The sequence below is a fragment of the Thermothielavioides terrestris genome, chromosome 2 (assembly GCF_000226115.1).
Source record: "Thermothielavioides terrestris NRRL 8126 chromosome 2, complete sequence".
Lineage (NCBI taxonomy): Eukaryota > Fungi > Ascomycota > Sordariomycetes > Sordariales > Chaetomiaceae > Thermothielavioides > Thermothielavioides terrestris.
This window is the reverse complement of record NC_016458.1, coordinates 1,567,700-1,590,794: the sequence shown is the minus strand read 5'-3', so window position 1 is coordinate 1,590,794 and position 23,095 is coordinate 1,567,700. Positions and strand designations below refer to the sequence as shown.

The window sequence follows — 23,095 nt, the reverse complement described above, 5'->3', positions numbered from 1 at the left end:
ATGTACACCCGCTCTCATGCGTAGCGCCTACGCTGGTGTCCCGCCTGATGAACAGCATCATTCACGCTCTCGGCCTTTTTGCGACCGTCCCACTGGGTGTCCATAACTGCTGTGCTCTGCAATCCCTCACGCAGACTTCCAGGCGGGTCCCAATGGGCGGCGGGAGGAGACTGCCGGTGTGTCGGTCAACTCCTTGCGATCCCGGGCGTCAGGGATGTTTGTCTCCAGGAGATGTGCATGGTCACAGGTAACGGAGGGATGTTATTGATTGGGAGTCAGTGGAGGAGAAAACAGACGGATGTTTAATGGCAATGCTGGAAGCTCCGGTGGGGTTAGTGAATGCATGGCTGGTTGTGTAAGGGCCGCCAGGATGCGCTGCTCTTCCCTGCGAAAGGACGCGAAGACCAGAACAGGTCAGCGAAATATTAGCAAAATAATCGAGCATTGCTTTCAAGTAGCAGAACAGTATGTGATAAACTGATCTGGAGCAGGGGGGCACAAACGCCAACGAACATTCATAACGGCATCCTACTGTGTTGAACTACGGCGTGGCACATAGCACTGCCTCTGGGGTGTAACTCGTGTGCGTACAACTCTGATGCTTGCAGATGTCTGAGAGGACATTCATACAGACATTGGATTAGCGGGCAAGTGGCCAGATATTAGCGTGTTGCGGGGTGTCACCTTGTTGCGTGGGTTGATGCTGCGGAAGCTCAGGGTGTTCTTCCCGACTTGAGTATATCACCCATTTCATGGAACATGCGAGGCTGAGAATAGGTTGGGGTAGGACTCGTGTACCGTTGCACAACGCACAACAAACTGCAAGCTGGGAGAGGAAGCGCTCGTCAGGGCGATAGATCGGTGAAGACCGTTTTGGTGGCTGACCATCTCCTATTCGAGAACGAGCTCCTGCAAAGCTACGCCGGTGCGTTCAGATAGATCACGAGATAAACTCTGGAAGCTCATTCTAGAACGCTCGAGTGATGCGAGCTTTTGGCCCTTCAGATGGCAAGGGACGCTGCCCAGCTGCAAGAACCCGTCTGCCACCTTCCATCCAATTTGAGGTAAGCCAGTCCAGGCAGATTTAAAACAATGAGAGATCCCGGCCTGAACAGACGACAAGACAGACTTGATGAGTAAAGCGGATCAACAGACCCTCATTTCTTAGCAAAAAATAACTGCTGCACTGAGGCTGGGGTCGAAGCTCGTGGGCTGGCGCTCGCAGCATGATCTCGCAACCTGGACACCGTCCCAACACAGGATTCTCCGCGGGGATGTCTGAAAGCACTGATTGCGCAAGCATGGCGGCGATGAGGTCTCTTTAGCTGGGAGGCCGCAATCCGTACTCTCCCTCGTGTCGAAGCGGGCTGCTCGCCAGTACAAGCCAAAGCGGCAGGCACGTCGATGGAGATTCGCGATGGGTGTGTTGCGGTGCGCTGCGCAGCGCACACGAGGCTGCGGCATTACACCCGTTGGGGTTCGAGGGCTCCCGACGAGAAACGTACTGGCAGAGTTCCACAGCATCGCCGATGGAATCTGAAGGCCTGCGGACCTCTACACCAGTAACGTTGATCGTTAATATCTCCAAATACACGGAGGATACACAGTACAAATTCACAGTGGATAGCCCACAGCGAAGCGCGTTCGCACTGTGTTACCGTGCTGTCGGTACCAGATGGCGCTGGTGATAGGTTGATAGAAAGGAGTCCATCACAAAAGACTCCACTGCCGTCGTTCAGGAACAGCCCTGATTCATCACATCTCCATATGTGTGGGTGGTATGGGCGGTATTGATTAGCGCGACGTCACGAGTACAGGTAACTTGGTGTCGGGTTGTGCAGCATAGGAAACAACCCATCTCTGTCGCTCGAATTGGTTATTCATCCCATCTGGGGGTGGGATGGTTGACCCGAGGATACAGGTCGAACGTTGTTGGCCGCTCCGAATGGGCCCCGTCGCTGCTGACTGCTTCGCTGCGCTCCTGAGACACCGGGCGCAAAATGTCCCCGCCCCGATACTGGACAACGCGATCCCACTCGCTCAATGATTTGCACGGACTCCTGAGCCAGGCCCTGAGTTCGTGCAGGAGCAGCCGAGCATTATCCCGACCCAGAAACTCCTGGATCAGTTCCTCTGCCTGGCCGGCGCTGCCCTGCATGTCCATGGACTTGAGGATTGCGATGATGTATTCGAGTAAGAACTCGGCCTTACAGGGCCTGCATCTGCGGACCAGACCGTGGTCAGGCGGTAAGTCGTCGGTATCTTCCGTGTAGAGAAAGCGGAAGACGCGAAGTTCGCGGCGTAACCACATTCTGGCTCTCGACACAAGCTCAGGGTCTGTGACAAAGAGCTGCGGTGACAGCACCTTGTACCTCCAATTTGCCGGTTGCCGATTGTTCGAGCCCACATGGAGGGAGTAGAGCTGATACCGGTAGACCAAACGTCGTCTCCGAATAGCTTCGTCCTCTCGGGGCCGTCGCCGAGGCGGAAGGCCAGCACGGCTGCTGTGCCGAACTCCGGATGGCGAAGCCGCAAGGCGTCCGCTTTCAACAGCACAGTCGGCGGGCCGCTCCGGAACGTGGTAAATCTTTCTGTGATTCCCGTCGTCGCCTAGATCGTATCGGACTTCAGAGACATCGCTCTTGCATAGCGGGCAAGTCGGTCGAGCTTCCAGCCAGGTGACCAGGCACAGGTAGTCGAAGTTGTCGTGCCGGCAAGGCCGTGCTTCGCATTGCTCAACCAAATCACCGAGACAGATGACGCAGCATTTGGTGTCCGCACCAGCTGCTGTCGACGAGATCTGCTGGAGAGTGTCTCGTAGGATTTGGGGACGTTCGTCTTCGGCGCTCGGCTCCGTGTTCATTATGAAGGGGCGAGTAACAGGAGTTCTGTCAAACAGGCGTGGTTTTGGCTGGAAGCCCGCTGAAAGCCGAAGCGACATCCCTGTTAGGTGCCTGTTGGTTAGCGTCGTCTGGAGTCCGCAAGCGCTTAAGGGTCCTTCCTTATCGGGCGCGCCCTGGCCAAACTGAGGAGGGTCACCCTTGCCAGTTCGCCCTACCGGGAACTGTTCGAATGTCAGGTTTACTCCACAGAGTCCTGCTGGTTCTGGGCTCTTACACAACCTCACTACACTACGCTACGTACGACCGTGTCAGTGCGCGCTTGCGCAGGTATCCATTCGACATGGAGGAACTTTTCGACCTCGAGGTTGTAGGCCTCGTGAGGAAGGTGGTTTCCGAATTGCAGAATCACCTCGGCGTCGTCGACAGGAATCTCGCCGAGTTCTTCATCGCCCAACGACTCGATTCTGACGCATTCGAGACTTTCGAGCGGAAAATGACCAAAATGGGCGGCGATTCCCTGCCGAGGAGCTTGCTTGAGAGTATTGATCGGCTCGTTCGAATGATGCATCCATCAATGAAGGCGAAGTCTACGGCCAACCACGGCGAACCCGAGATGCAGCGCATTGTCGAGAAAGCGCAGGTCTCTTCCGGTTTGGCCCTGCCCGATGCGGCGCCAGTCCACGATTCAATCGATGGCTCCTTGGCTGAGCTGGAAGCTCTGGAAGAAAAGGCCCTCAGCAGTAAACCTTTGATGCGGAAACGCGGCCGCAGCCGTAGTCGAAGCAGGAGTCCACCAACACGAGGGAGACGACGCTCGAGAAGTAACGCTTCGGATGGCGACCGGCCTCGACGCAGGCCGTATGGCGGCCACGTGCACGACAGACCTCAAGTACACCGAGAACGCGGCGATCGTCAAGGTAGCAACTTTGGCTTGGACGAGGATGAACATCCAGCGTCGACGATGGACGAAGCTCCTATCCTGCACAAGATCTACGATGGCACCGTGACTGGCGTCAAGGGCTTTGGCGTATTTGTGCACCTCCACGGCGTGCGAGGGCATGTGACCGGCCTCGTTCTCGCTTCAAGGTTGGCAGGCCGGTGCAGCCATCCATTAGGCTTGGTCGAACGCGGACAGACCGTCAAGGTCAGGGTCGTCAACACAGACGGCTCGCGAGTTGCGTTGTCGATGAAAGATGTAGACCAAGTCACCGGCCAGGACCTCGCTCCGCTTGTGAATCTCGGTTCTGGCGCTAATATGCAGCCTCTGGGCAGAGGCAGGGCCGGGCACGCCAATGACAGATTCCAGGAACCCAATCCTGCGGTGAGACGGGGGAGGAGGATGACGTCTCCGGAACGGTGGGAGATTCGCCAACTCATCGCATCCGGAGTCGTGAAGGCCTCCGACTTTCCCGATCTAGATCACGACGCACCTCCCAGGGGTGATGGCGAGATGGAGCTGGAAGAAGACCTGGACATCGAGGTCAGAGATGAGGAGCCGCCGTTCCTTGCTGGCCAGACCAGGCAGTCTCTCGAGCTTTCCCCCATCCGTGTCGTGAAGGCCCCCGACGGGTCATTAAATCGGGCTGCCATGTCTGGGGCCGCGCTGGCCAAAGAGAGGGCGGAGCTGCGACAGCAACAGGCTGCAGCGGCTGCCGAAGCGGCTGCCAATAAAGGGGGCAAGCTCGACTTGTCAACTCAGTGGAACGATCCGATGGCAGGTCCGGAGAGACGCAAGTTTGCCAGCGATCTCAGAAGCGCCACTGTCAAGACCACAAAGTCTGACACAAGTCGGCGCCACAACCTTTCAGTCCCACCCACGGCTCAATCATCTGGAAAGAGGACAGATATGACCATAAAACAACAGCGGGAATCCCTGCCGATCTTCGCATTCCGCGATCAACTGATCGATGCTATACGACAGAATCAGATACTTATTGTGGTCGGCGAGACTGGATCCGGCAAGACGACGCAGTTGACACAATACCTTGCTGAGGCGGGCTTTGCAAACAACGGCATTATTGGATGCACGCAACCTCGCCGCGTAGCTGCCATGTCTGTGGCTAAACGCGTGGCCGAGGAGGTTGGTTGCGTCCTGGGCCAGGAAGTTGGCTATTCGGTTCGATTCGAGGATTACACCAGCCCGGCCACCAAGATCAAGTTCATGACGGATGGCACACTTCAACGCGAGATCCTCATGGATCCGGATCTCAAAAGGTACTCCGTTATCATTCTTGACGAGGCGCACGAACGAACCATCGCTACAGACGTTCTGTTCGCATTGTTGAAAAGGACTTTGAGGAAGCGACCGGATCTCAAGGTTATTAGCACGTCCGCGACACTCGACGCCGAGAAGTTCTCATCCTACTTCAACGACGCCCCGATCTTCACAATCCCCGGCCGTACATTCCCCGTGGAAATACTGTATTCACGGGAGCCTGTGTCGGACTACTTTGATGCTGCCCTCACTACCGTTATGGAAATCCACCTGACAGAGCCGTCCGGCGATATCCTCCTGTTTTTGACAGGACAGGAAGAGATCGATACTTCATGCGAAATTCTGTCCGAGCGGATGAAGGCGCTTGGCCCAGGCGTCCCGGAGCTTGTTATCCTTCCTATGTATGCGGCACTCCCCCCCGAGATGCAGGGCCGCATCTTTGAGCCGGCTCCTCCGGGTGGCCGAAAGGTTGTCATTGCCACCAACATCGCCGAAACCTCCATCACGATCGACAATATCTACTATGTAGTAGATCCCGGCTTTGTCAAGCAAGACGCCTACGACCCGAAACTGGGCATGGATTCGCTCATTGTCACGCCCATCTCACAAGCACAAGCCAACCAGCGAGCCGGCCGTGCGGGTCGGACTGGGCCAGGTAAATGCTTCAGGCTCTATACGGAAGCAGCATATCAATCCGAAATGCTCCCTTCACCAATACCTGCCATTCAGCGCCAAAACGTGTCCACAACTATCCTCATGCTCAAAGCAATGGGCATCAACGACGTGCTGCACTTTGACTTCATGGACCCACCCCCGGTCAACACGATGCTGGCTGCTCTGGAGGAGCTTTATGCGTTGGGCGCCCTTGATGACGAGGGGATGCTGACACGACTTGGACGCCGAATTGCCGACTTCCCTCTCGAGTCGTCGCTCGCCAAAGTGCTGATCGTTGCGGCCGACCTAGGTTGCTCAGACGAGATCCTTACCATAGTGGCCATGCTGGACTTGCCAAACGTTTTCTTCCGGCCAAAGGAAAAGCAAGCACAGGCCGATCAGAAGAAGGCAAAATTTCACGATCCGCATGGCGACCATCTCACACTGCTCAACGTGTACAACTCGTGGAAGCAGAGCGGCTACTCGAGTTCCTGGTGCTTCGAGAACTTCATCCTGGCGCGGTCCATGAGGCAAGCCAAAGACGTGCGGGAACAGCTCGTCGGGATCATAGAGCGCTACCGCCAGCCGATCGTCTCGTGCGGCAGCGACACCGACCGGGTACGCCGCGCCCTGTGTGCCGGCTTCTTCCGCAATGCAGCGCGGCGGGAGACGGAGGCCGGAGCTGGAGCTGGCGCCTACAAAACCGTGGTCCAGGGCACCGAGGTCTACATGCATCCCTCATCGGCGCTGTTCGGGAAGCAGGCCGAGTGGGTCATCTACCACGGCCTCGTCCTCACGTCGCGCGAGTACATGCACTGGACGACCAGCATCGAGCCCAAATGGCTCGTCGAGGCGGCCCCGACCTTCTTCCGGCTGGCGGGCACGGACGGCAAGATGTCGAAACGGCGCTGGCAGGAGCGGATAGAGCCGCTGTACAACAAGTACGCTGACAAAGACGACTGGCGACTGTCGGCGCGGCGAAGGGGCGCCAGGGGCGGTGGCGGTGGTACCTGGGGATGATTCCTTTAGGAGGCTTTCTTGGAGGAGTATTGCAAATTACTATCGCACTCCCTCGAGCTGTACGACTTCGGGATTCTGGTTTGCTGCCTTGCGCGACTCAAGCTGTTGATCCCTGACCTTGCCACCGCGCATTCACCTTCATTGGGCATCAATCGGTGTGACATGGGCTCGAACTGGAAGGGAGGGAGACGAGGCTCAGAGCCCGACTCGGGATGTCCCGCACGGTTTTGTGTATCCCTGGCCAACCAACGCGTCTTCCGACCCTGCTCCCACTGCAGCGATGTTTGCAAGGCGCAGCGGCTGAGCTGCCACTGTGCGCGCTGCACCTTTCACTGGCGCAACATCTCCGGCATTCATCCGTTGTCTTCAAAATCGCGATTGGTCCCAGATAATAACACCCGCTTCACCCTGGCACTTGTCCGCGTCCGGCTTATCGGAGAAGACATGACATGACCTCTCTTCCGACAGTCAATGCGGGCCGCATCCTGGCCAAGCCGATGCGCAGCCGCGTCCATATTCACTACGACAACGATGATGACTGCGTTGTTTTCATTCGCTGCAATGGCAGAGGATTTCACATCGAGTTGTCGCCTTTCTTCCTTTGCAATTCGCCTCTCATCACCTCTCGATACCACAAGTTCACCGCCGCGGTCAGGGGCAGGAGTGACATGGATGCGGAGGAAGAAGGCCACTCGGACGATGAAGATCCGGAAGAGATCGAAGCGCGCTTTTATGACTGGCTTATCGCTGTGTTTGAGCCAGTCTTCGCAAAAGTAGCGCCAGACATCCCGCCGGCTTTTAATCCTGATCTGATTCGAACGGGCGAGGCGAAGCCTCTGTTGTCTGACTATCTCTTCCCTGAGATTCACCGATGTCGGCTCGAATCGGAAGATGACAAGCCCTTCCCTGTTCACATGCCAGACGAGGAGAGTCAGTTCTCGGAACCTCTTTGCCACATCCCGCCAGACCTCGCAAAAGAACTCGAGAAACACGTCAAGTTCTTCGATCCGTCGGCGGTTGAGGTCTCGTTTAGGCGACCAAAACAGGCGCTTGATGACCAACCTACTCGGGTCCTGGTTGACTTGTATGGTTCGGGCGAGAAGACAACTTGCTTCTTCAAGGGATTTGGAGCTGGGGAGTTCATCCCCCTTGAGAATGAACTAGAAACTCATCTCCGGCTGCTCAAGTCCAACGTGGTGCCCGAGGCGCGCGTGGTTCGTCTGCTCGGCGTGGTAGCAGCAGAGGATGATGGCAGGGTAGCGGGTTTGCTACTGACTTACGTCGACTGCCGCAGCGAGAACGACGGGGTTCTAGACGGCATCTTCCTGCGTCGCACGCCAATCCCGCTCAGGGAGCGTTGGGTGAGCCAGATCAAAGAAGCGGTTCAGCAGCTCCATGAAGGAGGCGTTGTCTGGGGCGGTGCGAAGGCCGACAATGTTCTGATCGACAAGAAGAACGACGCTTGGTTGATCGGCCTTGGGTATGGATATACTGAAGACTGGGCCGACAGCGAGAAGGCGGGTACGAAGGAGGGAGATCTGCAGGGAGTGGAGAGAATTGTCGTGTATCTGTTCAGTGAGGGCTATGAATCTGCCTCGTCAGAGGACGAGCTTGACTTTGACTCGTCGTCGGAGTAAGGAGGCAGCTCAGGGGGATGGGCCATTCCATAGACCCTGGGTAACGTCTCGGTTGCACCTCCGCTCCAGACAACCTGGCGCATATTGTCCTCTCTCAGCCATCGAAAACGTGTCGAAGTTTTCTTCATCAATCACTTCTTTGGAGCCAGTCTCAACGTCATCACGTCAGCGTCGATGTTCACCTTACCGGCGATCCCAGACGGCGTCCATGGGACCGCGCCCAACTGCGCCGACGGGGTCTGCTAAGTCAGGGATTGTGGCCGTGGACATCCCCCGATTTTGAATACAATGACGTTAGTGAATTAAGAAGATACAGGAGGCTCTCCCCCGACAATATTCGATGGGATAGGCTGGAGTTCAGCAGCAGCATCATTCGTTGCACAAGATAAACTGGACATGGGCAGCAATGACGATTGAGCGAGGTGCGAATGACTGTACTGTGGGAGACGCACTTTCTCTCCACACCGAGGCCAGGCAGCCACAACCGGGTCTCATAGGCTCCACTTTCGTCTGTTTCCTTGGAAGGAGTGGAAGAGATGAACCAGCTGGAGCTGTTTCTGGAAACTGGGTATTTCCATCTGTGCCGTGCCGTGCCCCTCCTCCAAAACCTCCCGGCCAAGACCCTGCAACCCCGCGGCACCCTGTTGACGCCCGTCCGCCCTGTCCGAAGACCACCGTTTCTCAACTATGTTCGTCTGTGCTCGACTGCTACAAGTGCTTTGGTTTGGCTGTTTCCGTTCTTGAACATTGCGCAACTTTCGAAATACTTTTTTTTACTTCTCTTCTCCCTGGCTAAGTGTAACGAATGCAGTGGGGGAGGGGGGATACTCCGAGCTACGCCTTGGCTTGCCCCGCCGTCACATCGCAGCAGACCCCGCTTGCGCACACCACTCCCAATGCAGACTGATGGAAGCGCCCCGCCAGCCCTGCGCCCCCGACGGGCATGAAGGACACACGCCACACAACTCGCGCCTTGTTTCCCGCCCTTGGGAATTGGGAAAAAAAATGAGAACCCTCCACGTGGACAGTCACCGCTCTTTTTCCTCAGCCCACTCGCAGCCTCGAGCCGTCACCGTTCGCAGCGGTGTGCGGCACCCAGAGCGGCTTTTGGTCGTCGTCTGTGCGGATCCAAGTTAGCAGCCATCGATCGCTGCGCTAAGCCCTAACTAACCAACTCCAGCACTGAGAACCTCTGAGTGACTCCTCCAGACCTGGGGAGACCTCTCCGCAGAGATGGCCGACCCTGCGCGGTACAGATATGCGGACTCGGCGGAGAGGCGGTCGCCGCCCCTTTACAACCCCGCCCGTGCCTCCATGCCCATCACCAGCGCCGGCTACAGCTCCCTCTACAGCGGAGATCTCCATGCCATGTCCGCCTCCCACCACGGAGGGCTTGTCTCGCGGCCTGTCGACGAGTACCGCACGAGCACCATCCCCGTCAGCGCGAACACCTACGCCGTGAGGAAGGAGCCTCTCTCGAGGAGCACCAGTGTCAATGAAAGCACCCGGGTCCACCGTCTCACTGACCCCGAGGGCAAGCGGCCCATCATCGTCACTACGAAGCACCACCCGTCCGCTCCGAGATCTGGAAGCCCATCGCGTGACCCCTACTGGTCGAAAGATGAGGGGCAGTACTACGCCCAGCCCGCGTCGTCCATCCCGCGAAGCCGAGCGGGCGACCATGCTCACTCTGCTGCCGCCATGGATGAGGAGGAATACCAGCGTCTGAAGGACAGGACCCATCAGGATAGGCTAGGGCACCGGACCGGCGAACCATATCGTACCTCTCGCCCGGGCCCGCTCTACGCCGGCTCCGATCATCGCACCAGCACGCTGGACTTTGACGAGGGCTACGAGTATACGAAACCGAGCGACCTGGTTAGATACGACCTCGATCATGATCTTCACCGCCGCCGGATCCGTCGGGAGAGCCTTGATCGCTATTATCGGCCTACCGTCAGCATCAGTACCGACCTGACTCGGCCGTTCGACCAGCCCGATCGCCGTGCACGCGGGCCACCGCCACCCACAACCTGGGGCCTTGACAAGATTAACAGGTCAGCGGCCGGTGGTATTTACGATGGAGCCGGCGCCCGGATGCCCCTTCCCCCGTCTGCCACCCTGCCTCCTGACACACGGCGGCTTGAGATTCCCGGGAGCCCCAGAGAAGAGCCCCGAGGCTTCCGTCCGCTATCTATGGTTCAAGACGAGCCTGGTCGGCGTGGTCATTATGGTGATTATTATTACGATGACATCCTGCCTCCGCGAGACATCCGCGAACGCGAACTTGAATACTTCCAGGACGACGGCGTCGTCGCCCGTGGCTTCGGTATCCGAGTTGACTCCAATGACCTTGAGGGACGCCGTCGGCTTCCGGAAAGGCTATACCTCGACGAACGCCGCGAGCGTCGGGAGCCTCAAAAACGGTACGAGGTCCGCGAGCCGAGGAAGCGACCAGATGGCGACTTGGAGATCGTCCACCACGAGTTTGAAGACCGGGATCGCCGGCGACACCATGAGCACGACCACGCAGTGGCCAGCGAAGCCGGGCGCGACAGAAAAGACAAGAGATCTGATGACGACGAGCCCGACAGTAAAAAGGACAGCCTCCGCGACAAGGCTGCTGCCGGACTTCGCCTTGCTGCCGCCACTGTCGGTATCGGGTCTGCCTTGAAAGACAAAAACGACAAGCCCAACAAGGAGCCATCCCCGACGAGAAGACACCCAGAGGAAGATGTCGACAGCCGGAAGCCTGACGACGGTGACTCGAGGGAGAAGTCAAGCCGGAAGCCTGACGACAGTGACTCGAGGGAGAAGTCAAGCCGGAAGGAGCCCTTGCTCGGGGACGAAGACTTTGAAATCGTTGAGTATCCCAGGGACCGGGAGGAGCCGCGCAGTGGGACGGCGACCGAGCCTGAAGCCCCTGGTCCGAAGAAAAGCGGCGATGCCGGAGTGTCATCTCGTGACCACTCTTCATCTAATGACGAAGGAAAGACAAAGTCCCGTCGCCGTCCGCGGCATTCCGTCTTCAACCCCAACGACACTGCCGCCTTGGCCGAGATGAAAGCACGGTTGGCCGAGCTGAAGACCGACAACGCTGCGCGGAAATCCGAGAAGCCCGAGCGGACCGTCGCCGACGATAAGGAAACATCCCCCGCCACCAAAGAGCCCCCACCGGAGGATAAAACGTCATCAACTGAGAAGCGCGAGCCCGACCCGGATGCCGCGGCATTGGTGCCCACGGATGGTGATGACAAGTCCCGCGACGAGAGACAAGCGCGCGTCGTGCCCCCGCCCAAGGAGACGGCGCAAGAGAAGAAGCCCCTTAAGGGCATCCTCAAGCCGCCGCGCGCGCACTTTCCCGAGGAGCCAAACCCCGTCCGGGAAGGGGTCGCCCCGCACAAGGACGACAAGAGCAAGGCGAACGTGCCACCGGGCGCGAGGTGGACCAAGATCAGCCGCAAGATGGTAAACCCGGAGGCGCTCACCATCGGCAAGGAGCGGTTCGAGGTGCGCGACGACTTCGTCATCGTGCTGAGGGTGCTGAGCAGGGAGGAAATCCAGGCATATGCCGAGGCGACGGCCACGTTACGACGTATGTCCCACCTCCCCCCCCCCCCACCTTTTGCTGTGTTGAGAAAGTTGGAAGGGAGGAGAGGTCGCCTGCTAACTAACGTGCCCTTCCGGCGTGAACAGAGCGGCGAAGGAGGGAGTTCGAGCGCAAAATGCGGGAAGAGGCGGAGCGTGACGATGACAGTGACCGTGAGCGAGACCGAGACCGAGACCGCGACCGAGGCCGTGAACGAGAACGGGACCGTGGGCGTGACCGGGATGGCAAGCACGACGAGGACGACGACGACAAGAAGAGGCGCCACCGCCAGCACCGACGCGAAAGGGATGACGATGAGCGGAGGGAGCGCGACCGCGAAAAGGACCGGCATCGACGATCCCACAGGCGCGAGTCCGATGAGGAGGAGGAGAATGAGGGTGGGGAGAGGTATGGGGAGAGGGCGAGGCATGATGGGCATCATCGCCCGTATCGAGTGAAGTGATTTATTTAGGAGGCGGCAGTTGAGGGGGGCTTATATGTGAGCGGATATGTGACATGAGATATGGGATATGATGTTTTTATGACCTGTTTTTTACGGCTACTTTCTTCATTTCGTGGGCGATGGCTCTATTTTGGATGGGATCTGTTGCGGCGCTGATTGACACAGGCGTTGTTAAGCGATGGATGGTTACGATGGATGGGATCTAGAGTTGCACGGCGCTGTCGAGGGAGGCGAGGATACCAGCGAGGGATGGATGGTTGCCTTTCGAGTGTTTGATCTTCAAAAGGTTGCAAGGCTTGCCTTTCCCTTAGGTTATTTCGGGACTTCTTGAGACCAGATTAGGGCGTAACGAAAAGTCTGCAGTGTCTGTCTCCACGAACAGCATTCAGTGTCTGTGTCCACGCATTATCTTTCTTCAACTTCCTCCCACGCCGCTTTGCTTTTTTCCCCTCAGACGGGGCTCGACCTCGTCAGGGTCGTTCGTCTCGTCTGGGACCTCTTCACACCCGTCTTGAAGTCTCTTTTCATAAATAACCTCCATATCCCGCCCCGTCAGGTATCATCCATCAAGCCTTGAGGTCTGTTAGCAAGGCTTACGGAGTCCCTCCAATAAGTCTGTGTGTTGTTTTGCAGGTCTGAGATACCGGCGGGCGTAGGTCTTAGATGCTGGCGGGCGTGGCTGTTGAGTCTCTCTCCCTCCCAGCGCTTGGCTGCCCGACTGTCTTGCCCGTGCTGCCCCTTCAACCAGCCAACAATAATAGCCTTATCTGGATGCTTTGTCCCGGCTGAAAGCCTCAGGACTCCTGCGATGTGATTTGTCTGCACTTGCTTGGAGGAGTTTATAGGAGGGAGGGAGGATTTGGGCCTTGTGTGGGTCTCTGAAGGTGCAGACTTCGATTTGAAGTAGTTAGAGGTAGTTATCTGGTTGCACGGGGCGAAGATACCTTTCCAGATATTGGGTGCTCTGTCTGTCGGAGAGTGACCTGTCGTGTGTCGTGCTGTCTCTTTTGAGCACCTTTGCGAGGCGCCGTCTACTGTTGGCGGGAGGAGGGAGCTACTACAACTGGCTTGCCCGGGAAGGGAGGAGTATGGGTTGTGCAGCATCAAGTCGTGGAGTCGTGGCTTTGTTTTGGGCTTAAGGGAGCGAATGTGTTTCATATCGTTGAGTGCTCAAGTTTTTGGTGTAAATAAGTATGCAAGTCTTCCTTTCCCTAGAGATACCTCGTGATATACTCGATAGAAGCGAGGACGATTTGGCAATGACAGCGGCATTCTCCTCTCACAATCGCTTCCCCGTTGATAGTAGTGCCTTGTTTACCGCTTGTCTTCTCTTCGGGAACGACAGTCGAAACACTCAACGTGGCACGGCCCGATGCACCCTCGGGCCTGTCTCTTCGGGCTGGGGGGAGAGAGGAGAAAGGGGAAAGACGAGCCGAGCAGATCTGTTTTGTCGGATAAAATTAGCACAGCAAATAAACGGCTGACTACGAGCCAGTGGTCTGATCTTAGTATGCGTGGTGGCATTACTCTCAGGTCTGAGCAAGCGGCACGAGATTGCGAACCATCATTGCGTGTCGCGGAAACATGTTGGTCAACTGTTCATGATGGTCTCCTGACGCTCGGCAGCTGACGGTGTTGAGGCATCAAAGCTTGTACTGTGTAGCCCCTGAAACAAGCATCCACGCCGCGGTCTACCGCTATACAGCCACGGACGGGCTGATATTTGAGCCGCCTGGCCTGCGAATGTACTGGATGATTACGGAGTACGGATATTCTGTGCCGAATAACGACGGAGTACGGAATACTGCGTAGTCCTCCTGGCAACTTACACTGGATCATGCTTGGCTCCCGGGCTGGGCAAAACAAGCACCTGACGACCGGCTCATCCCCGTCTTCCCGCCTGCAGCGAAGGGCCACGGTCGGCCCCTGGCCGTTGCATGATGAGGAAGGATTCCGTCAGGGATTCACGCCACATGCCGACAGCAGACACTGACCGGCTTTCGCCAGGGGGTAACAACACTATTCCGGACACAGTGTGCAGACAACAATATCGGTCAGATCCTTCCGCGGCCGGTCTCCGACAACAGGTGAAGCTCATGGACTCCGAGCGTCGATGACGGCGCAGCATGGCCGCAGATCGCCGACCTTCCGGTACACTACAAACAGCCCGTGCGATGCTTAGTTGGGACAGTCAAGGGCACAGCTCTCGCGCTGCAGCGAATGATTGGGAGGCGGCACATGGCAACAGTCATGTCGGACCGAGCTGTCAGCGCAACATCCGAAACCGTCCAGCAGTTTCGCTGTTGTTCGACACGGTAGCAATCTTAGATGAAAAGGAATAGAACGAGGGAAAAAAAGCAAGACGACCACAACGCCGAATCTCGCTCGGGTAACGTCCCACTGCGTCCCTGTTCGAACACACCATGGCATACATCGCATGACGGGCGGAAGCATTGCTGCCGCGCCGTGTCAACGGATAACTTACCTGTAATGTCTACTTTGTGTGTAACCAACGTTGAGCCAGGGCTATTGGAGAATCCGACGTGAAGGGAGAAGGATCCCTGCCCCCAACTCACGCTTCCTTGCACAGATTTGAGCTTTACCAGAGCTCTCCCTGGATGGGCAGTCCTTTGGCAGGACAGACCATCAGAGCGTAACCGCGACCAATTAGAGATGACTGTGCCGAATACACCAAAGATCCGCTTACTTAGTACTTTGAGATATACTTGCTAGCACCTATTTATTCGGTACACCTCGAACGTAGTGTAGCTGAGTAGCTCTGCGTTCCACGACCGTCCTTGAGCTACGCTCGGGCCGGTCTGGGCGGATTATTCACGGCCAGCCCTCTCCTCCGACATCATAGTTACATGCCTCACTCAACACACCAACCGAAAGGTCACGAGCTGGCGCGCTCAGACACACACAAACCTTCCCCGGATATCAACGGGCATTCAAGTTATCAGACGCACACGACACACGGGTTTGTTTATACGCATGACCATCCGCGAACGGGCGTTCATGTTTCACTGGGAAGTGGTGACCGGCGGGCTGACTGAATGGCGGAACGGACGGACGGAAGAGTAGTTAGCCTTGATGGCTTCGTTCCTGCTTCTGCACGTCCCGGAGGAGGGAGCGGACGGAGGCAACTGACGGTGAATCAACTACTGCTCTTCTGAGATCGTCAACAGGTCACGCGTGCAGGTGAAGGACGATCCAGGAGGATCTCAGCAAGCAACCGACAGCCAATACCCGCCACTGCGCTTCCTGTGAGCCGAACGGTGGCTGTCACCATGACGCCGAGCTCTTGCTGAGAATGAGCCGATTGTCAGGTCACGGGAGAGGAGCTCCCAATCGAGCCACCGAAACAAGAGGGAGCAGTTGGGTTGCTCAGTAATCAGTCCAGTTTACAAATGTCACAATTACGATGGCTCTCTCTTCGGCAAAGATGCCTTTGTTTGTCTAGGGTCAGCGGCCGCAACCTGATCCATTGCCAGCCGGGCCCCGTGGCGAAGTATGACGGAACATCCGAAATTCCAAGCAGAAGACTTCACCCCCAACTTGGGATGGGAGGCAGCGTAGTTACTCCGTACTCCGAAAGCGGCAGTCCCAATCTGTCCCTCTGACCGCAGTGGAAATTGAAGATCAAAACAACAGTCCCGCCGAAGTCGACGAGATATCTTGGCAGAAACGCGACCCTGAACCTCGCGTTGCATCCGTGGGGCAGCCAGCGTCGCATCGCATTGGAACAATCAAATTCCCCTTCTTCTTCCCCCCCTTGAGCATGTCCCCAATCTCGGCAAGGGTTCACTTGGCTGGCCAGGGTTGCGGTGCGGGCCCGCCGCCCGCCGCTGCCGATGCAGCAGTCAGGGGTTGAGAGCGTGGGAGGCAGGGAAGGGACGGGCTTGCGTTGGTGTTGTGCTGTGCAACATCGGCCGCGCCGCCCATCCATCCATCCATGTTCCCTCCCCCCTTCCCCCTCCCCCTCCCCACGATCCAATCCAACCCGGCCCAGCAGCGACCGGGCTTTCTTTTCACTTCTTGGCTCTCGCGAAGGCCCCTGGCCTTGTCTAACTTAACTTAACGGGCTATCCATAAGGCTGGGAATGGTGCAGGTCAGGCAGACCTGGGGAATCCTTGAGCGTTGTGTTCGCGTGCAGCATCAACGATCATCCGTTCAACGGCTTGTTTTTTTCTCGATCCGATGAACAGCGCGTTTGTCGAGGACGCCACGAACGCCCTCCTTGGCAAGGCCACCTTGTTAGTCTAATTTTTCACACGGTAAGGTTTTCCGTACACTGGGATAACTTGTAATTTAGTTAATCCGTACACGTGGGAATGAGTTCGACACACACGGATGTGATCGGCTTGCCGCAGAGAAGATTGGTGTGCGTGTGGGTGTGACTGTGTGTCTCAAAGTCTGCACCAAATACCGCCCATTGAACCTATATTTAGGGGATTTATCCAGAACGAGCAAAGTGCTGCTTTGGAATGGCTTCACGAGGTGGCTGTTCAAAAATTCCGCAAACTTGATGACGAAGCTCATGCGCACTGACTGTTGTTGATGATGTCCATGAGCCGAGGACCCACTGCGGTGAAATGAGCGACTGCACCTTTTCCTCAAGCGCGTGGAATATTAAGCGTATTAATTTTTTTCCCCAGAAAAAGAAATTGAGACTGAGCTTGTATGGATATCTCGGGAGATAGCTGCCCCCGTATTTCTCTGGCCAGGGCACCATCTCTCGTCTGGTTATATGGACTACCGTCCTTCGCACAGGTTAAGATAGGCTTATGCTCGTGAGACACAGTTTTGTTGCATGTTCAAGGTGCGGTCTGGCGTGGAGACCGGGAAGACGGATTATTCAGGGAGCTCCAGCGGCAAGGGGGTTCCGCTCTCTGCTGACAAGGCCATGGCACGTCTCTGCCATCGCTGCCGACCCGACTTTGGTCCCCGCCAACGTTAGCGTAGCGACCATGCCGTTTTGAGGAACTCAGCAAACAGCATTTTGCTGCCGCCCGGTATGGATACGGGATGTCACCTACGTTGATGACGGAAAGCGTTCTCGGAGATAGTGAAGCTACGAGTATTCGCAAGCCAAACCAGCCTGCGTCTCGCTAGGCATCACCAGCACCGGGCCTGTCGCAAGAGATGCGTTTCTTCCAATCGCGAATTGGAACATGTGCCAGGATAATTGAAGGGGCAGGGGCACATCTCCCGTTCCCAAAGATCGCGGCTCGATTATTGGAGCCGGTGTGACGAGAGCAGGGGTGGGTTGCGAGGCTGGCTCGCCTCGCGCTCACTAAGGTACACTACACTAGCGTAGCGTACGGAATAGTGCAGTTGCGCAGAAGCTAACGAGCCCCCTGGCTTTGCATGCGCGCGAACCTGCTTGCCTTCCGATTGACGGACCGCGAATCTCGGTGGGGGCGCAAAGTTCGCATCCGAGCTTGTCCCGAGCTGTTTGGGCATCGCCCGTGTTGAATAGTGGAAGCGGCTGCTGCGTAACTTCTCTCTGCTGCTTGGAGGAGTAGTTGTAACTATCCGAACTGCTGTCCCGAAGCCTCCGCGATAGCTTGGCCGGCTTTCCCGAGTTGTCTGCACGTGTGCAAGATGCTGTGGGTGTGGTCTGTTTATCGCGCCTAGTGCACGGAGCCGTTCGCTACCTAGGTAGTGTATCCGTACTGTGTTTTCGTCGGCAGCTCGAGCCAGCCCGGGGTTGCAAGGCCACCCATTGACTTCGACGGCGCGTCAACCTGGAAAGCAGGGCCAGATCTGCCGCGCGGGGGTCGCCGCGGCAGGCCTGCCATGTCGTCGCGACTCTTTGGTTCCCGAACCCGACCGTCGATCGTTCACTTCATGTTTTGATTGTTTCCATTTCCGGCGCCGCCTGCGAAACCCCCGTAGTGTGGCATCCAGAGGCAACACGCTGTCAAACACTGCCTGGAACCGGTTATTCTTAAAGAGGTCCCGCCAAGACTAATTTCGGAACCTGCCGCTTACAAGTATTTACAAATTGCCGCGAGGGAGCGGGGTCGCCACGACTTCGAGCAACATCAACAACGAAGAATTGCAAAGACTCGTAGCAGCAACTTCGTGAAACCTCAACCAAATTGAAAAAAAAAGAAAACGAAGTTAACCCGCACCCTAACCTTGACCCTCACCCTAACCATAACCCTCACCCTAACCAGCGGGGGGCTGGCGCCGCCCCCCGCACCCCCGGCGAACTAACCCGTGGCTAACCCGTGGCGATAGTGCAAACCCCTTGGCGGTCTTGGCGGGGTACTGACGCTGTAAAAACATTGCCGACAATTGGCCGAAATTAGTCTTGGCGGGACCTCTTTAAGATCCAGCCTGGAACCGACATTGACTTCTCGCTTTTCGGAACAGCGAGGACAACAACGAACTAACCGCCAAAGGAATCGTTTGCTTTCCGAATTTAGAGGGAGACCCAGCGATCCTACGGAGGTACGGAGTTGGACCGCACTGTGTAAGGCTCGCCCAGCACATTATTAATCGTTCCTATGTCATGTACACAGTAACTAACTCCCGAGAAAGCCGTGTGTGCATACCTGAAGATGCTCAGCGGGGCGTGTGGTGGATTCTGCTATACACTAATCCGTACTGGTAGTGTAGCACTCGAAGGAGTCGAAGAAGGAATTGTTGGGAGCGGTGAGTGACAGACCGCGTGTTGAGTCCACCGACCGTTTCTCTCGAGTCTTGTGCGGTGAGGATTCATGTCTCGCCGCCATTGGTCAGGAAGCAGCTCAGCAGTTAGCGCCCGGCCGACGGGGTTGGTCCGGAATGGCAACGGCTCGTTTGCCTGGGGAGGATCGGTTATCCGGGGGTCGGGCGTCTGAACCTGTTTCGTGCCGAAGAGGACTGCGGTGCAGCTGCGAGGCAGACCCGAGCTGCAGCAGAGATGGATGGGCTTTGCCGAAAGTTGTTGGTGGGCATCCCGAATCAACACTCTACGACACTACACAGTGCAGTGTAGGAGCTGTTTCCTCGAAAGGCACAGCGTGAAATGGCGGCGAATCACGCGCCGCATCGGAAATGACTTCCATATTCCGACCTGTGACTGCCACCTGTCATGCAGTTGCGGTGAGGAACTGGGAAAGTGCCACCGAGACACTGAAGCAGTGAATACGCGGCAGATGTTATGCAAACCTGGAACTCAAGCCCGGTTTTAGGGTATAAGGTACTGTTATTGAAATGCCACCCGCCGATTCACTGTTGTCGAATGCACCGCCCGAGGTTAAGTACTGTGTATTCCGTACACTGCGAAGAGAATGACATTCGGCACCCCCACCTCGCATTCTGCGGGGCGCGCAAGGTGCCGCCAAGTTCGAGCAGGCCAGGGCGTAATCGGGTAACGTTACCGGAATGATGATGTATGTGCACATCAACACATTATGGCTGCTATCCTCGCCTGGCCTCCATATGTTAGGTACCTAGGTAGGGAGTGAAGTTATGGTTGGTGCAGCAGGCGCGGATAGAGCCGTCGAACCAGTCTTACCCTCCACTTCATTTCTCACGTTGTGGTTTAACAATTGGTTCGCCGTGAATGTGGCCGGCCCACCGGTTGATGGGGGTAACATTGTGGGCAGGGGGCATCCCCACGTAATGCCTACGATAATACGATACTGGAAGACAGTGGCGCGGTCGACAACTATTTCAATTCGCAGCATACTCATTGGTAACTGAGAATACACTACGTGCTGCGTAAGGACAAACTGCTGATCCCATCGGTGCCAAGCTGGTCGGAGTCCATTGACTTCCCGGCAACAGCTTCATCCACGTTTCTCATGACATTAGACACCTGCGACGCGTTTGCGACTTGTATGTACACTACCGTAACGTTTCCGCGGTTGGGACTGGCCTGCTCACCTGAGCTCCAGAACTCCGGAACGCCCCTGCTTGCAGAGAACCCTGTCAACACCTTGACGCGACCAGGCCCGGTTCACGTGTTCGGGTGCAGCAGCGTGTCTCTCAAGCTGGCCCCCACATTGATCCCTGTTGCAGCACAGCACGCCGCCAGGGGAGGGAAAGCAACCTTTGAAGAATCCGATTGAATTCAGTTCAAGCAGTCGAGTTCCGTCTTTGCGGAGATTCCCAGTACACTAAGACGGCAGCCTTCTCGACGCCGAAGCCAACACTGCATTCGCAGAAGAAGCAAACAGCTTATACCTGGGGCTCGCATCCGCAATCGAAGCTCGCCTTGAGGTACGTACCTTATGTACTGTACCAATCGCAGCGCTGGGGAGACCGGGATCGCTAGGTGATCAGTGTCGGGTGCATTGGGCGCTGTGCGCCTGCGCCGAGCCAGCTGCAACTTATCCAATGATGACACAGCCGCTGCGCAGAAAATAAGAGTAAACGCAAGGGCTTTGAAGGGTCGAAGCAAAAGAAGACAGCCCGAGTATGTGCAGATACACTAGATACGTGCGCCGGATCCTGAAAGACTTTGTAGCACCAAGGGAAGTTGACTGATGATTATGGGCTTTCGATTGTCCTGTTCCCCCTGTCGGAATCGACAACACCGACCGTTGCGCACCCCAAGATCTTAGCTTCGACAAGGCCCTGGAAATGCTGGGGTCAGAATGGATTGTGGCCCCCATCCCGGTGAAGTTGGGCAATCCCCGCGGCGGAGCTAGTATACTGTGTATGTGCAAGACACGTACCTTACCTTACCTTACCTTACTTCCACCCGACTACACTACAGGAATCTTCCACGCCGTTAAATAGAAATGTCGCGTCCGCATGACTCGTTGTACACTAGGGTCGTCATCCTTCCCCTTCCCCTCCGTCGCATGCCTTGTCGGTTGTGGCGGTAAACCTGGGACCTTTCCAGGTGCTGATTCTCGACTTTCTGCCGTGTGACTCTCTTACACCCCTCCCGCTGTCATCGCTATTGCGGCGTATCCCGGTATCCCTGTCAACCGAGTATCCAGTCAGTGGGCCTTTCCATCCGAACCGGTCCAAGACGGGAAGCCGACGCTACTAGGTACCAAGCACTTTCATAGGTCGTGGTTATAGAGGTCCCGCCAAGACTAATTTCGGAGGTTGCCGCTTACAAGTATTTACAATCGCCACGGGGTAAGCGGGGCCGCGACGACTTAGAGCAACATCGACATGTACAATCGCGAAGACTCGTAGCAACAACTTTACTAAACCTCAACCAAATCGAAAAAAAAGAAAACGAAGTTAACCTATACCCTAACCTTGACCCTTACCCTAACCTTAACCCGAATTCTAACTAGCGGGGGGCTGGCGCCGCCCCCCGCACCCCCGGCGAACTAACCCGTGGCTAACCCGTGGCGATAGTGCAAACCCCTTGGCGGTCTTGGCGGGGTACTGACGCTGTAAAAACATTGCCGACAATTGGCCGAAATTAGTCTTGGCGGGACCTCTATAACCTCCAGCCTTTCATAGTTCTTCACCTTGCAACCTCGAAAACCGCACTTGCCTTTGGTGACGGTAACACGCATTGGCCGATCGAGCGAATTAGCGGTGCGCCGGTCTAACTGCCTGCACGTGCGACTCTGTGGCATAGCAGGCCACGGTTAGCTGCCCCATCCATCGACTTCGCAGTACATCAGTTTGTTTCGACGTGAACCTTGGTTGCTGATGCCCTCTTTTCCATTAAGGTATCGAGACACCGCCCAGCCTACTCGCTAGAGGAAGTTTTGCGAGAACCCCGAGGCAAGCTCGACCCTTGTCTATCATTGTTGAATTTGTGCCACATCCGATATCGCATCGGGCGTTTCTTCAGCTTTCCACCACCACGGGTCATTTCGTGGTCCCTGACACGGGCAGCCTGTTTCCACGGCATGTTTGCGGTCTCCTTCCCTCTGGCGCGCTTGTCGACTGGCCCACCGCCTTTTACTCGCTCAAAATTTCCCCATTATCGTCTCAACCATCCATGCTCTCCGCCTAACCAGACTCGGGCAGTTGCAATCCGTACCTCGTCGCCGAAATTCTGACCTGAGGGCATCACACAGGAGATCTGCTCGCGCCCCGCCTAATTTACCACCCAAGAGCAAACTAGCCGTCAATTTGCACGGTAGACACGACTTCGAGGGCGATTGAGGTACGCTGGCGGTCTGTCTGTTGCAGTTGTTCCTTGCACGTGGCTTGCTTGCCCAACAGCAGCAAGCCTAACCGAGCGCCGCACACCTGCCACCTGCCACCCGTCATTGTCATCCACCGACCCATCATCCCGTTTCCCGACCAGGCCGCACCTGCCACTCGCATTCACACAGCACCTTGTCTAACCTGCGCAACGCGCCAGCTAGGCGCGCGTTCGCGAGCCGTCTATTTTCGGCAACCGTCCAGGTCAGCCAAAAGGTACGTGTACCGATGCTCTACGCTCTCTCCACCTGTCCCTGTCACGATGCATTGGCGGAGCGAATCAGCTCGCTGCAAAGCCTGCGCACCCTGCGGCCATTGTGCCAGGGTCTGGTGTGACATCCAGCGCGATCCCGTTTCAATCTCGGCAATGTTCCACCCTAGTCCCTCGCATGAGATGCCTGCAAATTTCGACGTTGCTACCTAACTCAGTGTGGCCTTGTTGATGCAGATGCAGACAGAAGCTTGGCTGCAAGCCCTCTTCTCACCTTTTTTTATCGTGTTTTGTCGACCTTTTTTCGTTGAATTTGCCGACCAGCTTTCTTTGA

General features: G+C 56.5%; 3 protein-coding genes across 3 annotated transcripts; 2 read left to right on the top strand and 1 right to left on the bottom strand.

The window, feature by feature from the left end:
• Positions 1-1,533: 1,533 nt before the first annotated feature.
• On the bottom strand, positions 1,534-2,910 carry THITE_2112076 (uncharacterized protein). The gene has a single exon (XM_003651541.1). It carries the CDS (start codon positions 2,861-2,863, stop codon positions 1,877-1,879), a length of 987 nt encoding a protein of 328 aa, XP_003651589.1. The 5' UTR covers positions 2,864-2,910; the 3' UTR covers positions 1,534-1,876.
• A 4,047-nt stretch (positions 2,911-6,957) lies between these two features.
• THITE_2112074 (uncharacterized protein) lies at positions 6,958-8,493 on the top strand. Its single transcript, XM_003651540.1, has one exon. It carries the CDS (start codon positions 7,182-7,184, stop codon positions 8,367-8,369), a length of 1,188 nt encoding a protein of 395 aa, XP_003651588.1. The 5' UTR covers positions 6,958-7,181; the 3' UTR covers positions 8,370-8,493.
• An 873-nt stretch (positions 8,494-9,366) lies between these two features.
• On the top strand, positions 9,367-12,876 carry THITE_2112073 (uncharacterized protein). The gene has a single exon (XM_003651539.1). The coding sequence runs from the start codon at positions 9,603-9,605 to the stop codon at positions 12,414-12,416; it is 2,814 nt and encodes a 937-aa protein (XP_003651587.1). The 5' UTR covers positions 9,367-9,602; the 3' UTR covers positions 12,417-12,876.
• The last annotated feature ends 10,219 nt before the right edge of the window (positions 12,877-23,095 follow it).

What these genes read in the sequence shown, in the direction of transcription:
- THITE_2112076 (XM_003651541.1), bottom strand. Translation starts at nt 2,863, where the DNA reads ATGAACACGGAGCCGAGCGCCGAAGACGAACGTCCCCAAATCCTACGA.
- THITE_2112074 (XM_003651540.1), top strand. Translation starts at nt 7,182, where the DNA reads ATGACCTCTCTTCCGACAGTCAATGCGGGCCGCATCCTGGCCAAGCCG.
- THITE_2112073 (XM_003651539.1), top strand. Translation starts at nt 9,603, where the DNA reads ATGGCCGACCCTGCGCGGTACAGATATGCGGACTCGGCGGAGAGGCGG.